General features: G+C 43.8%; 1 protein-coding gene across 2 annotated transcripts in view; it reads right to left on the minus strand.

The window, feature by feature from the left end:
• Positions 1 to 26105, minus strand: part of shtn1 (shootin 1) — an 89557-nt gene that overhangs the window by 45803 nt on the left and 17649 nt on the right. For both annotated transcript variants that reach the window (XM_061744899.1, XM_061744900.1), the window contains exon 4: positions 6409 to 6503. In XM_061744899.1, the coding sequence (XP_061600883.1) occupies positions 6409 to 6503 (95 nt within the window). The remainder of the gene's footprint in view (positions 1 to 6408; positions 6504 to 26105) is intronic.

Genomic DNA, 26105 nt, shown 5'->3' on the forward strand with positions numbered 1-26105 from the left:
TGTTCCAGTGGTGGTCCCGGACGCACCTCCCCATGTTCCAGTGGTGGTCCCGGACGCACCTGTCCCTGTTCCAGTGGTGGTCCCGGACGCACCTGTCCTTGTTCCAGTGGTGGTCCCGGACGCACCTGTCCCTGTTCCAGTGGTGGTCCCGGACGCACCTGTCCCTGTTCCAGTGGTGGTCCCGGACGCACCTCCCCATGTTCCAGTGGTGGTCCCGGACGCACCTCCCCATGTTCCTGTGGTGGTCCCGGACGCATCTCCCCATGTTCCTGTGGTGGTCCCGGACGCATCAGCCCCTGTTCCGGTGGTGGTCCCGGACCCCCCCCAGCCAGCTCCGAGGACCCGTGCCCCCCCTCAGCCAGCTCCGAGGACCCGTGTCCCGCCCCAGCCCGCCCTTGATGTGGACTGTGGGGACATCTGGGATCTGTCCCTTGAGGGGGGGCCAGCGCCCCGGACCCGGGTACCCCCGCAGCCGGCGCATAGGACCCGGGTACCCCCGCAGCCGGCGCCCCGGACCCGGGTACCCCCGCAGCCGGCGCCCCGGACCCGGTTACCCCCGCAGCCGGCGCCTCGGACCCGGGTACCCCCGCAGCCGGCGCCTCGGACCCGGGTGCCCCCGCAGACGGCGCCTCGGACCCGGGTGCCCCCGCAGACGGCGCCTCGGACCCGGGTGCCCCCGCAGTCATGTCAAGTTCCAGAGCCCCGTCAAGTCCCAGAACCCCGTCAAGTCCCAGAGCCACGTCAAGTCCCAGAGCCACGTCAAGTCCCAGAGCCCAGCCAAGAATCCCCGTCACGGCCCCCGCCAAGACCCACGCCAAGACCCAGACCTAGGCCTCGGGGACGCCCCCCTGAGGTCTCTCGCTGGTCTGCTTGGTCCCGAGGGCGGCCCCCGGAGCTTTGGCCGTGTGTGGCCTAACTCCATAAGACTTTTAAATAAACAGAACCCGTTCCCTGTCTGCCCTCGACAACGACTGTCTACAGTACTGCACGCAGCATTTTAGTTTTTAGCCTAGTGTCCTTATCTTTTAGTGTTTAGAGTTTTTAGTGTTTTAATTGTTTTTATTGCTTGCTTTGAGCCAGTGGCAACGAAATTTCGTTCCACTTGTACTTGGTCTTTTGGTACGATAATAAAGTGAACCTTGAACCTTGAACTGAATTGAATTAAATAACTCTTAATAATCCCAAAAGGGGCAAATTATGTAATTTTTTTACAATTTTCAGAAAAATATATAAGAAAATAAAAGTTTTAATAAACATCAGCTGAAAAACTGTTGACGTATAGCAGAGAGAAAGGCTTAGCTGAAACATCCAGAAATGATCAAGAATGTTTTGTGGTGTTGAGTGTGTTGCCTGGCCACATGTGTGCTAGTGACGTCTCATGCATCAACAGGTAACTCAGGTGAACTCTCAGCAGACTGAACTGGACCCTACAGCCAGCTAACCCTAACCCTGTCCCACCTCTGCTGGTTTGGTTAACCCTTGTACTGTCTTTGGGTCAAAATGACCCAATTCTTCTATCCTTCTTTCCTTCTGCCATGCTCTTTCCTTCCTTATTCCTTTCCTCTTTTCCTCCTTTTTTACCCTCCTTTACTCCTTTTTCTTCCTACCTCCCTTCTGTCATTCGTTCCTTTATTACCTTCTTTGCTTTTCCTTCCTTCTTTCCTTATTTTATCCATTCCTTTCTTTCTTTCCTTTTTCTCCATTCCTTTCCCTCTCCCTTCTTTCATTTTCTCCCTTCTTTCCTTTCTTTCTCCCTTCCTTCCATCTTTTCTCCCTTCTTTCGTCCCTTCCATCTTTTCTCCCTTCCTTACTCCCTTTCCTACTTCCTTCCTTCTCTTCTCTTTTCTTCCTTACTTTCTTCTTTCCTTCATTCCTTCTTTTCTCCCCTCACCCTCCCTTGACCCAAAGACAGAACAAGGGTTAAGGTCTTTAATCTCAAATTAGTTTTTGCAGTTCCTTCTTATGAAAGATGTGCCTTTTCATTGAAGTTGGAAACCCCCTCTGTCATTCTGTCCAGAAGAAGTCTTGCTCTAGAAGTGCAAGAGCACTATACAAATAAACTGAGCTGAACTGAAATACAAGTAAACGTAGAGGGATATAAATAAAGCCGCAGCCATTCAACAACACTGCCATGACAGCAAGATTGGATGAATAAAGTTAGAGTACTACAACAAGGTGAAGCAGCATCTTCTGTTGCATTATCCCAGATTCTTTCAGAAAAACAACAACACACAGTGTGCGCATCTAGCAGCAAGGTCCTTTTACAGAGCAACCTTCCCAGAAATGAGCGTTGTACCAAGCCAGTAAGAAACAGGCACAGAAATAAGTGAGGGGAGCAACAGGCAAGGCAGATAAGATGTTGCTCTGATTTCCTGTTTTCCTTGGCCCTGCAATCAGTCAAAGTGGCAGCAGGACACATGCAAAACCAATGAGTCTGAAAAAACAGACATAATTACAGTAGCACACCTGGTGGAAAAAAGAGCAGTCAATGTCCTTTTTGTAGATTAAGAGAGTGTTGCTTATTAATGTAGCATGATTTTAGATTTAAGTTTATTATATCTGACTTACAACAGAACGCACATAGTCACATTTCCTTCTGCAAATTATCTGTCAGCTTGATGTCTACACTCACTGGCCACTTTATTATGTACAACTTCTATGCATAATAAAGTGGTGAATGTATTTATTCGCCACTTCATTAAATGCTCGATGAGTGTATATGTGCTTAAGTGTCACAACAGACACTTTTTTAAAGTAGTCTAAGCATATCACTCAGTAAAACATCAACCAACCCTACAAAAAGAAGAATGACGCTGTTTATGCATGCATCTGGTTGTCATCTGAAAAGGAGAAAAGCATCTTAAGAAAAAAGAAGGTTAAAAAAGGCAAACAATTTAAAAAACATTTAGTAAAGGCATCCTGGGGAGATGGGAAAATGCAGCAATTTTATCTTTTGATGGCACTTTTCAGATTGCATCCTTTTTTCTAAAATGCAATCAACAATACAGACCATGAAATCACATTATTTTGATATCTTGCAAGAAATGTATGTATAAAATTACATACTCAAATGAATCACAGCTGACATAACATTGGCCACTCTCTGAAGGTCACCATTACTGAGTAACAGCCCTTCATCTTACCTTGATCACACGTCAACACAAACACATTAGGCATTAAAACCACGTCTTGATACAACAGCTTTTTTTCTCTATTTACTTGTCATTTGATTTAAAAGATTTGAGAAATTTGCTTTGAATTGAACCTTCTGTTAGAGTGGCCTCAAGAATTTTGGTGTACAAAATCACCATCATTGGGTTCCAAGAAATGAATGCAGTTCAATGTTTTTGTCATTCAGGAGGACCATTCCCGGGCTCTTGCACGACTTCCTCTAAATGTAAAATTGTAAAAAAGTGATGGCAGCACCTCTTAATCACACAAATTGCAAATAATTGCTGGTTGAATTACATTTAAAACCAATAACCAAACTCTAGGCACTGCAGGAGGACTGTAGCCTCAGTACATTGGCTGCTTGCTTTAACCACCGTGCCACCCACAGCCCCAAGACTTTAGGGTCCAAACCTCTGAACGATATTTGTAACTGTGGCCTCAGGAGCCTGGAGATGTTCGTCTAATCTTTAGCTTTCACATGGTTGTTTAGGAGGTTCTTTCTGATCTTCTCAGACAACTATCCTGTACTTTCTCTGGTCCATGTTTAGTGTGGTGGACGCCACAACACCACGACGCCGCAACACCACGACACGTTGACACCACGACGCCGTGACACCACAACACCACAACACCACAACACCACAACACCACGACACCACAACGCTGCGACACCACGATGCCGTGACACCACGACACCACGACCCCACGATGCCACGACACCACGATGCCACGATGCCACGATACCACGACACCACGACACCAAACAGATTACTTTTAACCCTTAAGATAGAGAGACTGACTGAAGATTGAAGATGTTCATTACAGAACACACCTTTGGTCAACATATCACTATTGTCACATTATTTTCAATCTTTTCATCTTTTGAACCACAATTCAGTCGGTGCAGGGGGGCACCAACATGATTCACTGGGCGGTGCCTCTCACCCTTCTTCTCCTCTCCTCTTCCCTTTCTCTCTTCTCCATTTCCATTTTATTTATTATAAGTATCTCATCGCCATCATTTTTGTCCATCGTTCCTGTCGTTTTTTTCTCTTTTGTGCATGTTAGCAGGCCGGAGCTTCGGGAGCTGCGTGCTGGCCTGCCTCATCCCGTTGCTGCTTCCACCTGCCTGCTGTGTGCTGCTGACGTCCCTGACCCCCAGTCTGGCCTTCAGCAGGAGGGTCCCCCCTTATGATCCAGGTCCTGGTCCAGGTTTCTTCCCTCCTAAAGGGGAGTTTTTCTTGCCACTGTTTGGCTTAAGGCTTTTCTCCCACTATGGGAGTTTTTACCTGCCATTGTTTATGTAATAATTGCTCGGGGGTTAATGTTCATGTCTCTGGAAAGCATCTAGAGACATCTGTTGTATTAGACGCTATACAAATACAATTGAATTGAACTGAATTGAATTCAGAAGCAACGTATGATTTTCACTTTTCGATTTTCAGTAATTTATTATTTAGTTTCAAGTTATTTCAGTAATCTTTATGGGTATTTCTTTATTTAATGGAAAATTACAAACTAAATTTAACAATTAAACAAATTATATTAAACACATCTAAAAAACACATTACAAACATAATTGAAAAGTTTACTCTTTTTAAGGCAGTTATTTGGTTTAATTTGTTAATTCTTTTCAATATTGCTGACACCATACTTAATCAGCTGTTAGATGTTGATTGAGTTTGTCTGCAACTGATCTGGCCCAGTAATACAAGAGAGAAATTTTCATAACACAAAATGTTTTCTGAAGATACCGAAAATATTTGAAGGATGTACCCAGAAAACACTTAATCCTTTTTCAGTAAAGAAAACATTTAAGTTGAATAATAGAAATTAATTTACAGGAAAACGTGTTTTTAGTCTCTTTACAAAATATAGGATGATATCCAACAGGGAAGAACAGATTGTGTTAATAAGTGAGCACCAAGCAATAGAGAAGTCTTTTTTAACCATCCTTGATATTTTATGGTCTTTGTGCCATAGAGATTGTGCTAGCAACTCAAAAGAAAAGATGAAAAACAAGTCAAAGGAGAAAGATGGACAGATGGCCAAAGATGAGTAGGAATAATGGCTTAAAATTTGACCTTCACCGTAATTCTCCATCGGTCTCCCACTGGCTGAAATCTGGTGCAGCCAGGTGGACAGAGAGGGTTTTTGTACAGAGACTGAATGAGAAATGATTACAGTGATAATCTCAGCACCGGTGGGCAGCAAAATCACTGTTTGACAGTCTCCCCCACTCTCAATCACTAGCAGCAAGAGATTCTCAGAATAAGAAGAAAGCAATCCAGTTTTAAACTGTAACATATGGGGACAGCAGCATTACTTTTGATTGCAACATGAAAAATTGTGTTGAGGTGATGTTGATCTGCAGTTTATACTAACTCAGTTTGAGCTACACTGTAAAACAAGATATCCTGCAATTCTTTCACATCATTCATCTCTGTTTGAATTTCAATTTAGTTTTTTTATTTTTACGTAAGCATGTCTTATTGGGGGCCGCTCGGTGGCGCAGTGGCAGCGGCTCATATACTGAGGCTACAGTCCTCCTGCAGCGGTCGCAGGTTCGAATCCCGGCCTGCGCACCTTTGCTGCATGTCATCCCATATCTCTCTCTCTACCCCCTTCCTTTTTTTTTAAATATTTTTTTTTTATCCCCGATTTTTTACCCATTTCATCACCCAGTGCTCATACCTAGACAGTCCTTGGCATTGTTCCCCTCTACCAACCCAAGGAGGGCCCTACACTGAGCTCAGGTCTCCTTCTTATCCTGAGGAGTGATGGACCGCTTCTTTTCACCAGACAGGATGAGGATTCTCCGGCCGAACGTAGCGCGTGGAAGGATCACGTTATTCCGGCCGGATCCTCCCCACCCCATCTGGCGCCCCGGTTGGCCAGAGGGGACATGTACATGCAAACTCCACACAGAAAGATCCTTTCGCCAACCCCACCCAGGGTGTGGGCACTGAAGTCATGGGAGAACTAACACGCACTTCAGCCCCCACAGCGTCCCCGGCGGGAATCGAACCCAGGACCTTCTTGCTGTGAGACGGCCGCACTACCTGCTGCGCCACCGTGCCCCCCTCCCCCCTTCCTATCTGTAACTTAAATAAAGGGCCACTAGAGCCCAAAAAAATCTTAAAAAAAAAAAAAAAAAGCATGTCTTATTGGATTCAGACCGATAACACCAGCCTCTACTTCATTGTCTTTGGATAGTAAAGCAGACAGCATTCTTACCTTGGAGGCTAGAGCTTCAGCACTTTCTCTACACATCTTCTCAATCTCCAAGTTCTCCTGAATGGCACTGACTTCTTCAATGACCATCTGGGAGACTAAAAAGAAAAGAATGCAAAACAAACAACATGAAAGATGGTTTAACAATTGTGACCGTATATTTTAAGGCATACCTGCAAATTGTGCATCATGCACATTTCACATTTAAATGCTGAAGTTGATACATATATACGTATTGTTTCCTAAAGACCATCATCTCCACAGTCTTGAGCCTGTTCAGCTCCAGGTTGTTCTGGCTGCACCAGAGAACCAGCTGATCCACCACCTGTCCATATGCAGACTCATCACCATTCTGGATGAGAACAGTGACAGTGGTGTCATCTGCAAACTTCAGGGGGTTCAAGTAGGAGTCCAAATATATAAATAACATTGAATTGAATTCAATAAGATAAGATAATACTTTATTCTCTGTTACACAAGGTTACAGAAAATTGTCTTTGACAAGGCATCAGTCACAAAGAAACATTCACACAGAGATATACAAACAAGACATGGGGTGTTGAGGTATCTGGTGCCTGTGGTGCTCATTTTGTGCTGTTCAGTGTTCAATGGCTATTGCAGAGGGGATTAAGGATTCCTAGTTGATGCCAGTGGTACATTATAACCCCTGCCTGAGGATAGTACATGGAAGGAGTGATGGAAGGGGTGAGAGAGGTCCTCAATGATCAGGCTGGCTTTGCCTGATCACAGAGCGGCTGTACAGCTCCGATAGGGGGAGCCAGTTATTTTGGCAGGATGATTCACTATACATGGTAGTCTTGTTTTGTGTTTGATGGTGAGTTGGTAGTACCAGGAAGGTATATTGAAATTAAGATTTAAAATTACTATCGGCAAAGGCGGACGCTTCTCTGCTCCTCTCGCTTATCTATCTGCCCTGCTACTGCTTTTTGTGCTGTCTCGTCTTCAGAGTCTCTTCTTTTCACTCCTCCGAAACTCTACAATCATGGAATTGATTAACTGGTCTCTCAGCACAATCGACCAAATTTTTGCGACAAGAAGTCAGGGGGTTAGGGAGCCCTCTTGCCCCGACGGGATGTTTTTTGCGGGATAAACAATGGATTCCTGGAAACATTGGAAACTGTTGTGCCTGGCGATACTGTCTGTCGTGGACGTTGAAGATGCCTTCATAATTCGATTTATGATAGCAGGATTTCTCCTAATTGGAGCGGGGGGATTCCTCGTCTATCGAGAAAAACGCGTAAGTCGTCGACAGCTGCTTTGGCCCTCTCCGAGCTGCCTGACGTGACTGAAGGGATAAGCTCTGCTACTAACACTCTGACTTTAACGCTGGGGGAGCAAGGCCGTAAGCTGGATGCGATTCTTAAACAGAATCGCAGGATGGCGGCGGTCTTTGAGCTCATTGGCAAGATGGAAAAGACCTTGGAGAAGTTGGAAGCTCGGCTTGGCGGGAATTGATCACAAATTCGTATGCTTGGAGTCGCCATTAAGGAACCAGAGACTTAAGGCTGACGGAAAATTACTGGGATCTGCCGGTTCTTTTCAATAAAATTGTTGATTCTATAATCTTGCCTTGACAGAGCGGTTTGGCTGATCGCTGTAGTCACAATCTCCCTGGTGGAATGTAAACAAGGTGACTCTATGGATGGATGTCATCTAGCTCTGAACCTTACCACCATGAAGACTCGGCCAGAAGAAGAAATGTTGGACATGTGTACAACTAAAGCAATGTCAGCATATTTAAAAAGTACCATACCTTCACTGTTACATGTGATGTTGTTGGTGCACACAGAGAAGATGATTGAGTACAATCAATCAATAAAATTGAATTAAATTGAATTGAATTCAAAACTTGGGGGGAGTCCAGAGTTTGACATAAGCTTTTTTGATTTAACCCCATTAAAAGACACTTGTTGTGGACCTGTCCAGCAGAAAACCTTCAGTCCACAGTCTTGAGTGTACCTGAAGATCAGAGATGGGGGTTTTGTAAAAGTTTATCAATGCTCACAGTATGGATGCCCCAATCAAGTTTTTTTGGCCCCGATCCGATTCGGAGTCATTTGATTGTGAGTATCTGCCCATACAGAGTCCCGATCCAATACTTTTGTAACACATTAACACAGAAAATTTAAACATACATTTGAAATTAATAAAAACAGCAGCTCAACTTAAAATACCCAGCAGGCATGTAAACAAATAAGCACATAAAAGTGCAACAGTGTCATAAAGTAAGGTCAGTAATGTGCTTTTTAGACTGTACTCTTACTTCTTACTGTCCTTTTCTCGCTTAAAGAATAAAATGTTTGCGGGCACGGTGGCGCAGCTGGTAGTGCAGCGGTCTCACAGCAAGAAGGTCCTGGGTTCGATTCCCGCCGGGGGACGCTGTGGGTGCTGAAGTGCGTGTTAGTTCCCCCATGACTTCAGTGCCCACACCATGGGTGGGGTTGGCGAAAGGATCTTTCTGTGTGGAGTTTGTATGTTCTCCCCGTGTTCCCTTGGGTAGCTAGTGTGAGCTACCCTCACAAAAACATGCACACAGTCCTGGGCTATACATGCCCCCTCTGGCCAACCGGGGCGCCAGATGGGGTGGGGAGGATCCGGCCGGAATAACGTGATCCTTCCACGCGCTACGTTCGGCCGGAGAAACCCCACCCTGTCTGGTGAAAAGATGCGGCCTGCTCACTCCTCAGGTTAAGGAGGAGACCTGAGCTCAGTGCAGGGCTTGGTAGAGGATGGCAATGCCCAGGACTGTCAGTAGGTAGGAGCACGGGGTGGTAAAAATGGGAAAAAAAAACCGGGATAAAAAAATATTTAAAAAAAAAAAGAATAAAATGTTTGTGTTTGAAGTGACCTACAATCTTCCTTGCGGTAGCCAGGGTGTCTATCACACTGCGGTGAGATAGCAAGCCCTCGTGCACACGAAGTTGGCAAGAATGTGCGACACAGCCTGTGGCGTTTTTCTGAACGTTCAGCTTTGTTTCGTTTTCAGTCACTGTTGTAACTTAACTTTTATTTATTTTCCTCTGCTGTAACACGGCTCTCTGCATGCGCAGATCACCACAAACAAAACAACTTTATTGAACTCACTTTACGAGACACAGCCCACACTTCGCACCCCCACCTGAGCGTTCTTCATATTAGCAGCTTTGTCTCACAACATTGCGTGGACCCGTTGCTTGTTGATACACCAGTTGTTTAGCATTTTTTTCATAGTCTGTTTGATGCGCTGATCAAAATAATGAGAATAAAATATAATTCAAATCCCTGATTGGGATTGGGATGCAACGTCCGATATCGATCAAGTCTGAACCAATGTGATCGGGCCCGATTTCCGATTACATGATCGGATAGGGACATCCCTAGCTCACAGTGTTAAAAGCTGAGGAAAAATGGGTCCAGCTTGTCTGACACCATGCCTGATAGGAGGTTGCAGACCACCCTTTCCATACATTTGTACCGCACAGATGTTAGTGCTGTCTGGTTATGGAGAAGGAGCTGAGTCGAAACGCTAAGTTCTCGATTTACTGGTCAATCTACGCACCTACCCTCACCTATGGTCGTGAATTTTAAGTAATGACTGAAAGGACAAGATCGCGGATACAAACGGCCGGGATGAGTTTCCTCCACAGGGTGACTGGATGCTCACTTAGAGATAGGGTGAGAAGCTCAGTCACTCTTGAGGAGCTCGGAGTCGAGCTGCTGCTCCTTCACATTGAGAGGAGTCAGCTGAGGTGGCTTGGGCATCTCTATCGGATCCTCCTGGATGCCTCCCTAGGGAGGTGTTCCAGGCATGTCCCTCCTCCCTAGGGAGATGTTCCAGGCATGCGGACCCTGGGGAAGACCCAGAGCACATTGGAGAGACTATTGGCACTTTTCCACTAGTACGTTACTCTGCGCGCCTCTACTCGCCACGCCCCCGTCTTGCGCTTCTCCAGTACGGGCCGAGGCGGGTAGAGGCTGGCAGAGTAGGTACTTTTTCTGTATCTATTCTGCCGAGGTTCTAAGCGTGCTGAGTCGGCCCTGTATCTGACTGTCTCATCACAATACATGCCACTGATTGGGGGGGGGGCGGAGCCGTCAGACATTTGAATCAGGAAGCGGGAATCAGCGCGAGAATGACTCGCGACTCGCGGCGGTTTTATTCAACAGGGAATGGCAGCGCAAACGTCTGTTTGATGATCCAACTCTGAGGTGCAGATGTTCATAAACCTGGTGGCTGAGGAGAGAATTAAAAAGGGATCTAGACGGGCAATAAGGAACGATCAGATCTACCAGGCGCTCGGTCACCACTCAGCCGCTTCTCAGTGCCATATGTCTCTTGGCTGGCCTGGGAATGTCTGGTCAGCACATTATCCTTTTAATCCCACATCAATAACATTACCCGGTCTGCCTACTTCCATCTACGTAACATCAATCTCCTCGCCCCTCCCTCACTCCCCACACTGCCGCCATCCTTGTTCACAGCCTCGTCACTTCCCGCTTGGACTACTGAAACTCTCTCCTCTTTGGCCTCCCTCACAAATCCCTCCATAAACTCCAACTGCTCAAGAATTCAGCTGCCCGCATCATAACTGGGACCCCTCCATCCATCACATCACTCCTGTCCTCCAACAGCTCCACTGGCTCCCGGTTCAGTTCCGCATCCAATTCAAGGTCCTCCTGTTCACATTCAAGGCCATCCACAACCTCGCCCCCCCATATCTGTCTGATCTCCTCCACGTCCACACTCCTTCCCGAGCCCTAAGATCCTCCTCCTCCATACAACTGTCTGTCCCCTACGCCCGTCTCACCACTATGGGGAGCAGAGCATTCAGCCGCTCTGCTCCTCTTCTCTGGAATTCTTTACCACCCCAACTCAGGAACATTGACTCATTCCCTCTTTTCAAATCACAACTCAAAACTCATCTGTTCAAGACTGCCTATCTCACTTAATGTTAATCTCTTCTAATGTTCTTACCTCTGCTGTTTTTAAATGCTTTTTATGTTTTTTTTAAATGTATTCTGCGGGCTCTATTATTTTAACATGTTGTGTACGGCGACCTTGAGTGCCTAGAAAGGCGCCTTTAGAAATAAAATTAAAATAAAATTATTATTATTATTATTATGGACTCCCCTTGGAAGAGCTGGAGGAAGTTTCTGGACCCGGTGACAGATGAGCAGAAGAAAATGGATGGATGAATTGATGGATGGATAGATGTTAGTACCACTGGTCTGTAGTCCTTTAGCTTCTTAGCAGGTGCCTTCTTGGGGAATGGAATGATGATGGATGCCCTCCTCTGGTCAGGGATGCAGCCAGAGCACAGGAGGTGTTGGGACAGCCTGGTGAGAAAGCCACTTAGCTGAGTGGAGCATTCTTTCAGCACCCTGCCTCTAAGCCTGTCAGGGCCAGAGGCCTTGTATGGGTTGACTCCGCACAATGTGGAGCTCACCAGCTGCTCATCGATAAAGAGAGGTTGGAGGTTGGAGCTGGGGGTTGGGGGTCCAGGTGGGTGTTGTGCTGCCCCCATTGAAATGGCTGAAGAAGACATTCAATTTATCTGAGTTGGCGCTGGGCAGGCAGCCCCTGCAGACTTGGGTGTTCAACATATGGTGCTATTCAAACCTTGCCATGCTTCCCTTGCATTCCCAGAAATCAACTTCTGCTCCACTTTGTTCTTGTATTCAATCTTAGTCAGCCTGGCCTTCCTCCTAAATGCCTTGTTGAGTTCCTTCATCCAGAGCTTATCTCCTTCCAGAAAAGCCTTCTTCTGGACCAGGCAGATTTTCATGTACTTGATTACCCATTTTTACCCAGAAAAAAAAAACAAAACAAAAAAATCATGATGCTACCTTGTATATACAGTAGTTCATAATTGTTGGAATGATGTTTTGAAGTTGGTAAAGTGTGCCATTTTTCTGTTGTAAATACACTGTGTTCCAAATTATTATGCAAATGATATTTTTCTCAGATTTTCCTAAATAGTCGATGCAAATGACAGTCAGCATAATTTTCAAGTCATCAACCATTAGTTTAATGAATTCGAATGTTATTGAACAAACCTCCCAATGATAACAGAATTCTTCAAAAATAAAAAACTTAAAATGCACTGTTCCAAATTATTACGCACAACAGAGTTTTATAACATTTCATAGGTTGTTATGAACTGAAATGCTCATCTTTAGAATTTACAGCATTAGGAGGTCATATTTACTGAAATCAAAAGCTATTTCAATCAAAAACATCTTAACAGGTCAAGTTACATTTTAACATAGGACCCTTTATTTGATAACAGCTTCACAATTCTTGCATCCATTGACCTTGTGAGTTTTTGGAGAGTTTCGGCTTCAATTTCTTTGCAGGATGTCAGAATAGCCTCCCAGAGCTGCTGTTTGGATGTGAACTGCCTCCCACCCTCATAGATCTTTTGCTTGAGGATGCTCCAAAGGTTCTCAATAGGGTTGAGGTCAGGGGAGGATGGGGGCCACACCATGAGTTTCTCTCCTTTTATGCCCATAGCAGCCAATGATGCAGAGGTATTCCTTGCAGCATGAGATGGTACATTGTCATGCATGAAGATGATTTTGCTACGGAAAGCACGGTTCTTCTTTTTGTACCATGGAAGAAAGTGGTCAGTCAGAAACTCCACATACTTTACAGATGTCATTTTCACACCTTCAGGGACCCTAAAGGGGCCAACCAGCTCTCTCCCCATGATTCCGGCCCAAAACATGACTCCGCCACCTCCTTGCTGACGTCGCAGCCTTGTTGGGACATGGTGGCCGTCCACCAACCATCCACTACTCCATCCATCTGGACCATCCAAGGTTGCACGGCACTCATCAGTGAACAAGACTGTTTGAAAATTAGTCTTCATGTATTCCTGGGCCCACTGCAGCCGTTTCTGCTTGTGAGCGTTGTTTAGGGGTGGCCGAATAGAGGGTTTACGCATAACTGCAAGACTCTGGAGGATCCTACACCTTGATGTTCGTGGGACTCCAGAGGCACCAGCAGCTTCAAATATCTGTTTGCTACTTTGTAATGGCATTTTAGCAGCTGCTCTCTTAATCCGATGTTTTTGTCTGGCAGAAACCTTCCTCGTTGTGCCTTTATCTGCACGAACCCGTGTGTGCTCTGAATCAGCCACAAATCTCTTTACAGTACGATGATCACGCTTAAGTTTTCGTGAAATATCTAAGGTCTTCATACCTTGTCCAAGGCATTGAACTATTTCACGCTTTTCGACAGCAGAGAGATCCTTTTTCTTTCCCATGTTGCTTGGAAATGGTCATCTGCTTAATAATGTGGAACGCCCTTCTTAAGTAGTTTTTCCTTAATTGGGCTCACCTGGCAGACTAATTATCACAGGTGTCTGAGATTGATTTCAGTGATCCAAAGAGCCACACAATACCATCCATGAGTTTAATTGAAAAACAAAAAATGTAATCTTTATGACACTTAAATACAATTTGCATAATAATTTGGAACGCGGTGTAGTGAAGAAGAATTAAACCTTTGCTTGCTAGTGTTGTGGTTGCCAAGGTGACATTTGGCAAAGTATAGGCACACATCCGTTTATTTTGATGATTAACTGCTTCCTATATGATGTTCTGCCATTGACACAATGCCTGTTCAATGACCTCTGTATGGAAGACTCATAACCAGAGATGTTTCCAGTTCCAGTGACATCTTGAAGTCTCTAGCTGTTACTTGGTGGTTGGTGTATACCTCAGAGGATTCGTATCATATCTTTGGAGTCATCTTGGCTTGATGTCCACTTCTTTTCCAGTACTAAACTGTCTCCAGTTATAGTTTATCTAACTGTGGACTGATGAATGAACACTTGGTGACTTTGTATCTCTATCCAATCTCATGCATATCAGTCATTTTTGATCGTATGTTTATAGAGATCTCTTGTTTTCATGCCTTGCTTCACATCAGCAGATGGTTCTTATAAACAACACCTCCAAAGTCATTTCAATAATTGGACTCTAGGTGTACAAATACCTGACTCCATGTAGTGTTTGTTGAATTTATTAGACACTACACTTAATTTAATTTCCAGGGGACTCATTTAAAAAGCTTGCATGCGCACAAAACAGGCCTTGAAAGATGCGCACGCCACCTTCTACACAAAGGGTGGGATTTTTAAAAAAAAACGGAAAAATGTGAATATCTTTACGCCAACCCTTACCTTAGCGCACAAACATTCTGAAGATATGGGGAACTGGCGACGCAGGCGGTGAGGTGGTGAAATGAAGCCAGATTCATGTCATACTTTTAATGTCATCACATATCAGACTTGTAATATAATAGCGCTGATCGTGTCCCTCTGTGTTTGAAGCTCAGCGTCAGTCAGGACTCTGATGCTGCTGCTGCAGCCGCGGTGCAGCAGTAGCCGCCAGTGTCGTGCCAAAAAGTGATTGCCTGCCAGAATCTGATTTCTCCCCTGAAAATGGGTCTTTTTACCTGCATAAAATTGATTGAAGGCCAAATACAGTTAATGAAAGGTTGTTTCTACCTAAACATGATTTGATCTCATTCTTGAGCTTCATATTCTGAAAATCTGACATTTCAGCGCTATCGCTCAACGGGCTGCTGTGCGCGCTCCAGCGGCCAGAAATCAGATTCTGGCAGGCAACTCACTCGCTTTCTTTTTGTTAGTGATGCCACTACTGTGACCACCAAATAATGTGGTTTTCCTGCCTCCACCTCATCCACAACATCTCCATCTCAGTGTCCGTGAAATTTAGTGGCACGGTGGCTCGACACGTCTCATTCATCCTGACACGCAGAGTGACAGGCTGCAGGTGGCGCTGCGCATGCTCAGCAGGCTCATTTATATGCAAATACAGTCATCAAGTAGTTTGCATTGCCCATACATGGTATATAGTGGGCATGTAGAGGGCGGGATATGAGGCGAGTTCACCTGTGCAACCTTCCAGCTGGACTGTGATTTATAAAGTGAACATTGTGTGCAAGTGTGCATGCACACGGTTTTATAAATCCGGATTTTTTTGTGCGCCCGCCATTTTCGGCTTTTGAGCGCACGTACACCTTTAGTATGAATCCTACGCACTTTTTTATAAATGAGGCCCCAGGGGGGCTTCCACATAGATAAATGCAGGTAGGATGATTCGACCGGTAAAAAATACCTCAGATCACGCTTCCGCTCATGTTTCTGAACGCACACACACACACTACATTTCCTCTGGTCTCCACGTGTGGGGAAAAAAACTTCACTGTAGCCAGAAATAACGGAGTAACGGAGTAACAGAGTTGCGTTACTGAATTTAAAAAGTAATGCGCTAGAGTATTAGTTACCGCAAAACTAACGGCGTTTCTGTTATGCGTTAGTCCCAACACTGGTTAGGATTAGGGTTCTTTTCCTCCGGTGAACGCCTCGTGAAAATATTATTTTTTAATGAAGCCGAATTTAGTTTTTCTGCTGCCATTGTCTCCTGTATTGTGGTTGTGACTCCGTTTGTATGCGAGTGACAGATACAGTCGCGCGTCTACACTGTCAGGGGTGTGACTTAATGAAAACATAGCCAGATGTCATCAGTTTTCCCACACCTGAGGCTGGGTTAAAACAAGCTGCAGGCAGCTTAGCTAAGCTTTGTGCTCAGACTCTTCCTAGTGGTGACTGCAGAGCTCTGCTAGGCCTCGTTTTAGCTCTGGCAGCACTTGTTTCAGATGTTGTTTTGGAAGTGACACTTAACATAATGAAGTTTGGACTGATTTGCTAAGAATGAACGTAAAGTAATGTTAATTAGCATCATGGCATGAGTTAATTTAAGCCAGCTAAAATGGCTAACTTTGATTAAGAAAAGTGGGACGTTTTCCAGCCAGCTTTCCATGCCTGTTCATTCCACTGATTTGCCACCCAGCATCGTGCAGTACAAGGTCTCTCTTCATGAAGGGAAAACAGATCTGGCCAATGCATATAGCTTTATTTCCCACAAACAAACCTCTATGTACGAAATAAGGTAATGGACATAATCCTGGATTTATATGGCAATTTTAGGCTCAGATAAACTGCTTGGCAGACAACAGCAGGATAGTATAGCCTTGACAAGGGGATTCAAACTGGGTGCACATTCTCTATTATGTTCTCCACCTTTGTCATGAATAGTCCCATTTTCAAATTTTTACACTTTCGTGCAAAAGAAAATGTAATCTGAATTTGAGATGAAGGTAGCATTGCAAGGGGTCAGTGTTTCCTTTTTTTTCTTCCTTTTTTGCATATATATTAATGGTTAATACCAAGTTTGGTAAAAACCTAAAGCATATATATGCATTTTAATCTTCAAACAAATGTGTTTTTTTGTGTATGTGTGCATGGGTGTGTGCGTGAGTGCGTGAGTGTGTTTCCTTTATCAGGCCTCTTGGCAGTCTACTATATTTTATTAGACCCTCAATAAAAGGAATGAAAAAGAAGAAAAAAGTTCTGCTGAAGAGTACTAAGATCACCAGAAGTGGAGCGTGAAAAAGTAGGAAAGAGGAGACAAGACAGTGATGGGTGCAGTTTGGAGAGTGTGTGATGTGTTGTAGCGTGTATGAAAAAATGTATAATGCGTTGTGCTCTTTTGAGCACAACGCATTATACAAAAGGGGTCGGTGTTTCCATTAAGCATAATTCTCATAACTCTCCATATCTCACCCTGCAAGACTTTTCTTCAAAACTACAAAAAGAAATCAACGTTGATGAAGATTGACAAATACCTCTTTAGTCTTTGACAAATTATTGCAATTGCTGCTGCTGCTGTTGAGAAAATAGTCAGATAATGATTCAAATGATTATACAGAGGTAAAGTCCTTGTGTAATGTATAATGATTAAGTAGCATTATAGCACAACCACATCGTATTGGTGAGGCCAAAAACAACTGGAAACTAGATTTTGATGACTTTAGATTGACCAGCTACATCACATCCAGCACTGCCAGAGATGTTTAACGGAGGAGTTAAAGGTCTCTTGAATAACAGAGGCCTTTTCTACCTGAACAGCAAAGACTCATGGTGATGGTGGTGTGTTAAGTGGAATCAAAATCTGACATGAGCAAGAAGTGGAGTGCCCAAGAAGATCTGGAGATGGCTGAGTCCGGGATGTTGGAATCATGGCAGGGGCAGAGTTAGTCATAGAGTAATCTCCCAGCCCTAGTATTGAAAGGCCCATGGAAGAATCAGGCGTCATCTGACTGGAAGAAGGACAGGCTGTTGTTGAGGATGGAAGGTATGGCAGGATAATAGGTATGCAGCAGCAGGGTAGGTGGGTGCCAGTGGATGGGAAGATCTCTTGGACTGAGATCTGGAAGGCGGAACTCCAAATCAAGTTCTTGGTCCGGGTGTCTACCATAATCTGCTCAGTCCATCAAACGTCCGCATATGGGGCAAAACCAACTCACGAGCTTGTTCATTGTCCTGGGAAAAGTTCCCTAGATAAATTTCAATTAGCTGATCAACAGCCCTAGGTGTATGCTAATATCACAGGTGGCGGAAACCATCTCCATAGCTATGGCTCACAACAAGCATGCCTGCCATCAGAGGACTATCGGTTTTATCAGGACAGGGGAGCAGACCGAATTCCAGCCCAAACCTGCAGCTGGGCTGTTTACTTTGGTGTCAGACTGGAATCTTCGAGCTGATCTGGGGAGACGTGTCACTGACTTTAGTTGCTGCAAAGCAGGACCTCCTGATGGATGTGTATTGCAGTAGAGCCTGATTTATGGTTCTGCGTTAAACCAACGCAGATCCTACACCATTGCAGTGACGTCGTCGTGAACCCTTCGGACTTCTCCGTCACTCCATTTCGCCGCGATGCAGTACTCCCCCAGAGCACTAGGGGGTTGCGTTCTTTCCCGGAGAAAAGAAAAGGCGATTCATGCTCGAAAACCTTCCAATGTGGCTGAATTACAACAATTTTTTTGTTATCGTAATCTCTAGTTGATTTTTTGTTTAGCTTCCGGCATTTCTGGTCACAGTGAACAACCGGAACCGGAAATGCGTTGCTACCAAGCAAACCAATCACAGCCTCTCGGTCTGCGTTGGGTCTGCGTCACCTCGACGCGTAGTTAGATTTTTTGGGAGTTGCACGTCAGGCTACGGCGTAGCTACGGAGAGACTCCTGCGTAGCCGCCTACCCTACGGCGTAGGTGTAACGCAGAACCAGAATTCAGCCTTAAAAGGAACCCTGGTTATTAAGACTTGTAGTCCCTAATTAGCCACAATTGTTCTCTTATACTAAAATATGTTGTTACAAACACATAAAATAATCTAATTGCTTTAAAAATCTACAATGTTTATCACATATTTTGACCTGCGGGAGGCGCCATGTTTTACCTGCGCAATGCATTCTGGGGGCGATGACGTAAAACGGTGGCTCTGGGAAGATAAGCCGCGTTAGTTTAACTGGGACAGGTATCTAAAACATAGATGAGCAGCACTCTCCCGGCCGTGGAGGCTGACGAGGGAGCCCATAAGACGTCTCGGTCTCAGAGTTTACCACGGACATTCGGCATGTCGCGGGTAAAACAAACCTGGTGGCCGATTGCCTGTCACGCGTGCTTGTGTGCCCTGTAAACCTGGGAGTTGATTTTTCTGCTATGGCTGCTGACCAGGCTGATGACCAGGACATCGCGACTCTTAGGTCTGCTGGTACCGGTCTCAGACTAGAGAACTTGGCGGTGGAGGTCGGAGGTCCAGCTCTTCTCTGCGACATCTCCACTGGTCGGCCCCGTCCGGTGCTCCCATTTTCCTGGCGCCGGCGGGTTTTCGATTCCGTACACTCCCTATCACACCCTGGCATCCGGGCGTCAGTGAAACTGGTTGGGGCCAAGTTCGTCTGGCCCGGCCTCCGCAGGGAGGTTAAGGAGTGGGCAGCTGCATGTGTACATGCCGCATGCCAGCGGGCTAAAGTTCACCAGCACACAAAGGCGCCCCTGGAACCGTTCCCCATTCCAGCCAGGCGTTTTGACCATGTCCACATCGACCTGGTGGGCCCTCTTCCTCCATCGCAGGGTTACACGCACCTCCTCACCATGGTGGACCGTACCACCAGGTGGCCCGAGGCAGTGCCCCTGTCCTCTACAGGGTCAAAAGATGTGGCGCATGCTTTCCTGGGTGCCTGGGTCTCACGTTTCGGTGTCCCGTCTGACATCACGTCTGACAGAGGCCACCAGTTTATTTCAGAACTTTGGTCGTCGTTGGCAGAAGCTTTGGGAGTGCAGGTACACCGTACTACTGCATACCACCCACAAGCTAATGGCCTTTGTGAACGTTTTCACAGGTCCCTCAAAGCAGCGCTGCGTGCTGCGCTCTCGGATGGTAACTGGGTGGACCGCTTATCGTGGGTCATGCTCGGTTTGCGCACGGCCCCGAAGGAAGATTTAAATGCGTCGCCCGCAGAGCTCGTGTTCGGTCAGCCACTTTGTGTGCCTGGAGAATTTTTGCCTGAAAGCTTGGCTCCGCAAATTCACCCAGCAAGCGGTCCCTTCGCATCAAATAGTTTTTTGACCCCGGGGCCCATTCACCACTGTTTTCCGCGAACATTCATTCCATCGGAGCTCAAGTCGGCTCAGTTTGTCTTCGTGCGGCATGATGCTCATCGCTCTCCTCTACGGCCTCCATACGACGGCCCCTTTAGAGTCCTCGAGAGAGGCCCTAAGGTGTTTTTGTTAGACCTAGGAGGCCGCAAAGAGCACGTGGCACTAGATAGGCTTAAACCCGCACACACTGTAGCGGATGAAGCTGTGGTCCCGGCCCAGGTCCCCCGTCGTGGACGCCCTCCACTGAGACCTCCTGTCGATGCTGCAAAGGATGGACGTTCTAATTTACCACCGAAGACTGTTGTTTTTTCTCCGCAACATCCTGCTCACACTGATGCTCCTGTGGTGGTACAGGAAGGACGGCGCAGCCGTTATGGTCGGCTGATTAAGCCACCAGTGAGGGACTGATGGGCCCTTCCAAGGACAACCTTCTGGGTGTTCTGGGGGGGGCTGTGTGGCTGACACAATAACGGACCTCGCACCCATCAGGACTGTATGGAAGGGGGCGTGGTCACAAGCGTTTATTGGTTGCTTAGCAACGTGTGTTTGTTTACTGTTATCAACTGGTAGTTGTCAACTGACAGTTCTTCTAGTCAGTTGGATTCCAACCTCTGGAGTCGAGCCTCATCCTGCCACAATACCAACATTTATCTTTTAAGACCTACATGTCTTAATAGCCAGGGTTCCCTTTAAGTGAAGACTGAACAGAGGTGTCTTCAGTATTCACATTCATTACTCAGGTAGAAGTATAGATACTAGAGTTTAAAAATACTCCTGTAGAAGTTGAAGTATCAACTCAAGTTTTTTACTCAAGTAAAAGTATAAAAGTACTGGTTTCAAAACTACTTAAAGTATAAAAGTAAAAGTAATGTAAGGGGGAAAAAAGCCATTAAGGACAAAAGCCATTGAAAATGAATGCATCTTAGTATAATGCAAATATATTAAAGAGCCATATATGTGTACTATTGAGCATTAACATGTGTTTCAGAGAGCAGCAGATATGATGACTAGTTGCCTATAAGTATTGTAATGGTGCAAAAAGTCAAACTTCATGTTCATGTTATCATTTATCCTAACCTTTATTTGAATGTACATCCAAGTTTAGTTGCAGGAATCTGAGGGAACGGATGTAAGAACAAAACTGGACAAGAACATCTGAAACAACCACAACCAAATTCACTCTATCCGGATGGAGCAATTTAACTGGATAGTTTTTATTTAAAGGCCGAAATGAAATAGAGTAACGAGGCTGTTTTTAAAATGTAAGGAGTAAAAAGTACAGATAATTGCGTGAAAATTTAAGGAGTAAAAGTAAAAAGTCGTCTGAAATTACTCCAGTGAAGTATAGATAACCAAAATTTCTACTTAAGTAAGATAACGAAGTATTTGTACTTCGTTACTTGACACCTCTGAGACTGAATATGCTGTAGAAAGGTGTAGAATGCCAGGAAGAACACCTGAGTATAAACTGAGTTTACAGAAAGGATGTCAACTTTTTGTGAAGAACCTTCGTGTTATTGAACTTAAACCTTGTGAGAACTGAAACACTTGTCTTTCCTAAACTGTTTTAAGGTGGGAAGTGAAGCACTGTGGAAAAGAGCACATTCAAATGAATGTGATACAACACATTTGATAAAACAAGCAAGTATCTGTCCTGGATTGATATCACAGATTGGTAAACACAAAAGTATAGTTTGATTGTGTTTCATTAGACCTACTCTTTCTTCATTATTTTTATTTTAAATTGCAGAACAAGCAAGAAACTTCTTAATTTGAGCTCCTTTTGTTTGTTATGGAATTTCAGAAATTATCACCCAGATAAAATAAAGCTATACATCTCCATCTCCAAACAGGGGAAAAAATAACTCAATAAAAAAAAAATTGTATACCGGTATGTTGATTCCTTAATCATTTAAGACCTTGGTGACAAGCTAATTAGGACCATTAATTAGAATAAGGTGTGATGATGAAGGGAAACATCTAAAACATGCAGGACAGTGTAGCATTGAGGACCAGGGTTGGGAAACACTGATTTAAACTAAGTTCCATACAATCTGTGTGGTCTCACATTAACAGCCTCAATACATTTCCATGCAGTTTTAGCTGTTAAGGTGTGTCTTTTTATGTGTCTTAAATGTGTTTTTTAATTTATTATATTAACAGCTACGGTCAGCATGAAAAGCACATACAGGACTGTCTCAGAAAATTAGAATATTGTGATAAAGTCCTTTATTTTCTGTAATGCAATTAAAAAAACAAAAATGTCATACATTCTGGATTCATTACAAATCAACTGAAATATTGCAAGCCTTTTATTATTTTAATATTGCTGATCATGGCTTACAGCTTAAGAAAACTCAAATATCCTATCTCAAAAAACTAGAATATTCTGGGAATCTTAATCTTAAACTTTAGACATTTTTGTTTTTTTTAATTGCATTACAGAAAATAAAGGACTTTATCACAATATTCTAATTTTCTGAGACAGTTCTGTAGGTCTCCCTGGAACCCCAACTTCCTGCATACTCCACTTCGGACTGTGCGGCAGTGACTTTGATACAAGTATTGAGACTTTGGTAATTAAATCCATAATATTTCTTACGTAATTGCTGTTTCACATCGGATTCCGAGTAAGAAATCAAGTTGTACTCGCAGCCTCATGAGCATCACTGACCTTGTAATTTCCACAGCTCAATGAGCCTCGGCCAGCAACAAATGATGCATGAAAATATGTCAAATGTAATTTTGTGGATAAAGGACGATGACTGCGGACTAATAGCTGAACACTACCACTATTGTGTACATAGCATCGGGAATATTTTCAGAATCAAGGTTGTATTTTTGGGGCGCCATTACCTGGAGTCCATTGAAACAAATACAATACAATAAATAGCAGGTTTAGTCTGCAACAACATGTGTAAATACATGGACAGTAGATGCATATTTTTGCAAGGTATTTAATATTGTTGTAGAGGTAGCACTGCTGCCAAATAGTACCAGTGCTCAACCACATAGAAGCCCCTGCACAGTCAAAATAATAACCACATCATAACCACAATCACCAACGGAACACTTCCCTTGTGGGATCCGGTTTTTAGAGACAGTCTAAGGCAAAGCAGTGCATTATAAAGCATCACTTAAAAGATTTTTTCATTTTGGAATATTTGAACTGACATAATGACAATTAACCTAATTATTTGCAGATGTTCCTCCTGGTGTTTCTTTTTAGTACTGCTTACTTTTTCAGCCTTTTATTGTCAATGTCCCAACTTTGAGACATGTTGTGGATATCAAATTCAGATTGAGCTAATACAGGACTGTCTCAGAAAATTAGAATATTGTGATTTTCTGTAATGCAATTACAAAAACAAAAATGTCATACATTATGGATTCATTACAAATCAACTGAAATATTGCAAGCCTTTTATTATTTTAATATTGCTGATCATGGTTTACAGCTTAAGAAAAATCAAATATCCATCTAAAAAAAATTGAATATTCTGGGAATCTTAATCTTAAACTGTAAGCCATAATCAGCAATATTAAAATAATAAAAGGCTTGCAATATTTCAGTTGGTTTGTAATGGATGTAAATGTGTAAATGTATGACATTTTTGTTTTTTTAATTGCATTACAGAAAATAAATAACTTTATCACAATATTCTAATTTTCTGAGACAGTCCTGTATGTTTCACTTTAAACATTTGACATGTTTCTGTCATATCAGGACTGAAATATGGATTTTTGTAATTTATAAATCATTATATTGTTTTTTTTATTTACACATCTAGGGAACTGAGGTAAATAAATAAGGAAAGCTTTTTGGAGAACTGAAAAGTAAATGGTTATTCTTTACAGTCACTTGTTCTATTATTGAAATGAAAAATACTTGCAAGTAAAAACAAACAAAAAATAATAACTGGAAAAAAAAAAGACTGGTGAAATTTCAAATGTCAAAATGTAATCTTTTCAGAGCTACAATTGCACCAAAGTAATAAAAAAAGCCTCCCCCTAGAGAATGTCCTGCCACTTAACTAATTAAACACTGCGTTTGAGATTAGTACTATTGCTGTGGGCGAGTCCACTGAAACCTAATTAGGACGTTGATGGACGCCAGCGCCAGGTGACGTCCTCCTACCGCTGGCGTCCTCCACATCAGTCATTCCACAGCACTTAGCTGCCAGTTTTCCTCTGTTCTTCACTGCCCATATCAATAATCCTGTGGCCACGCTGAACCATGATGAAAAGACACCTCAAACTAAATGGCATGTTAATTATAATTACTGGTAGCCATGGTAAATAAACAGTGCCAGCAGTGTGGTAAGTGTATGAGCACAAGTCTACGTGGGGCTCCGGCATGTCAAAATTGGAAGTCTTAATTGTAAGTTTTGGCCTTTCCATCATCATCACTCCATCTTGCCCCCCTTTTTTTGTGCTTGTCTTTTTTCATTTTATTCTGGGAAAAGACAGTGATTACCCATGTGTCGACGTGCTGCATAATGGTATCAGCGGCGCCAACAGAGCAGTAAATTAAATTGTATCTGCAGCTGCTGGAAAGCCTTGATGAGGGGGGCAGATGCCTTTGTGGTGTTATCATTATAACACAATGGTCATGTTGTCATCAACCTTGCCATCTCTGCTTGAAAAGGCATGATTGTGTGTTGGGGGCTTTTTTTTTGCCGTCCTCCTACTACCACCTCCCCCCACAGACCCTGCTGCCCCACCCCCAGCCGGTTCGTTGTGAATAGGAGCAATTTTCTAAGAGCTATGAAATCACGTAATAGCTCCTAATATTCAGCTGCTTGGCACAGTGAGGAAACCTCTATTAATGCAAAAGTCAAACACAATATGTGTTTTGGCAGGAGAGTCACTGAATACGACACAAGGCAGATTTATTCACATGAAAATTCAGACAACTGTCACCATTACAAAGACAGACCATTTGCTCCATCTTTTGGCATATCATGCCCCATTTCAAAGTGTGTATTCACTTAAGTGGTCACAGCAAAACATTCAACCTGGAAGGAAAATTATTTAGCAAGATTGAATAGTGGGCCAAAACATTTGAAATATATTTGCGGAGCTAACAGGGACATTCATGTTGTGATCTGAGATGCTACTCTGCATGGTGACCTTCAAATATATTTACATTTTTTATTACGAATTTACCAACAGAACCCACTAGAATCTGTCAATTTGCTAACTGTCCAAAAAAGTCACCAACTTTAATTTTATAAAATAAATATTCAAGAGGATAACTGAAGCAGCAAGTTGAACAACTACGTCATATGGAAAATCCTGCAGTTATTGAAAAGATGTTCCACTGTTTCTAAAGGGGCAATTTAGTGATATGCATGAAACCAATAAAACAACTGATGGGAGTGTCCAAGCTACCAAATTGATATAAAACAGTGATTGTGAGATAATTTAAATGTTTAGTGGAATTTGAAGAAAGTTCAAACTAAAACTCACAGCATAGGCCATTAATGTTCCACACATTTCTGTTCTGGAGCTTCTGGAGATGATTGTGGGAAGAAGATCATGGACAACCCTGAGCCTCCTCTTCCCAACACAATGATTCAGCAACATATTGTCTTCAATCAGAGGTTCCTCAGATCTGCTGAAACACAGACCTCGACAGGAGACCCTTCAGACCTCCAAAGGAGATCCTTTAGATGTCTACAGCAGATCCTTCAGAACACTACAAGAGATCCTTCAGAACTCTAAAGGGGACCCTTCAGACCTTTACAGGAGATTTTATACAACGCGTTAGGACATCCTTCAGACCCCTACAGCAGATGCTACAGAATGCAACAGGATATCCTACAGAACCCTACAGGATATCCTACAGGAGATCCTTCAAAGCACCAGAGGAGATCTTTCAGACCTCTACAGGAGATCCTTCAGACCACTATAGGAGAACCTACAGACCTCTACAAGACAACAATCAGACCTTTACAGGAGATTTTACAGAACGCTTCAGGAAATCCTTCAGACCTCTACAGGAGATCCTTCAGACCTATAAAGGAGATACTACAGGCTGCAATAGAACATCATTCAAAACGCTTAAGGAGATACTACAGAAGGCAACAGGAGATGCTAAAGAATGCTACAGTAGATCCTAGAAAACACTACAGGAGACCCTTCAAAACGCTACAGG

The sequence above is a fragment of the Cololabis saira genome, chromosome 17 (genome assembly GCF_033807715.1).
Source record: "Cololabis saira isolate AMF1-May2022 chromosome 17, fColSai1.1, whole genome shotgun sequence".
Taxonomy (NCBI): Eukaryota; Metazoa; Chordata; class Actinopteri; order Beloniformes; family Belonidae; genus Cololabis; species Cololabis saira.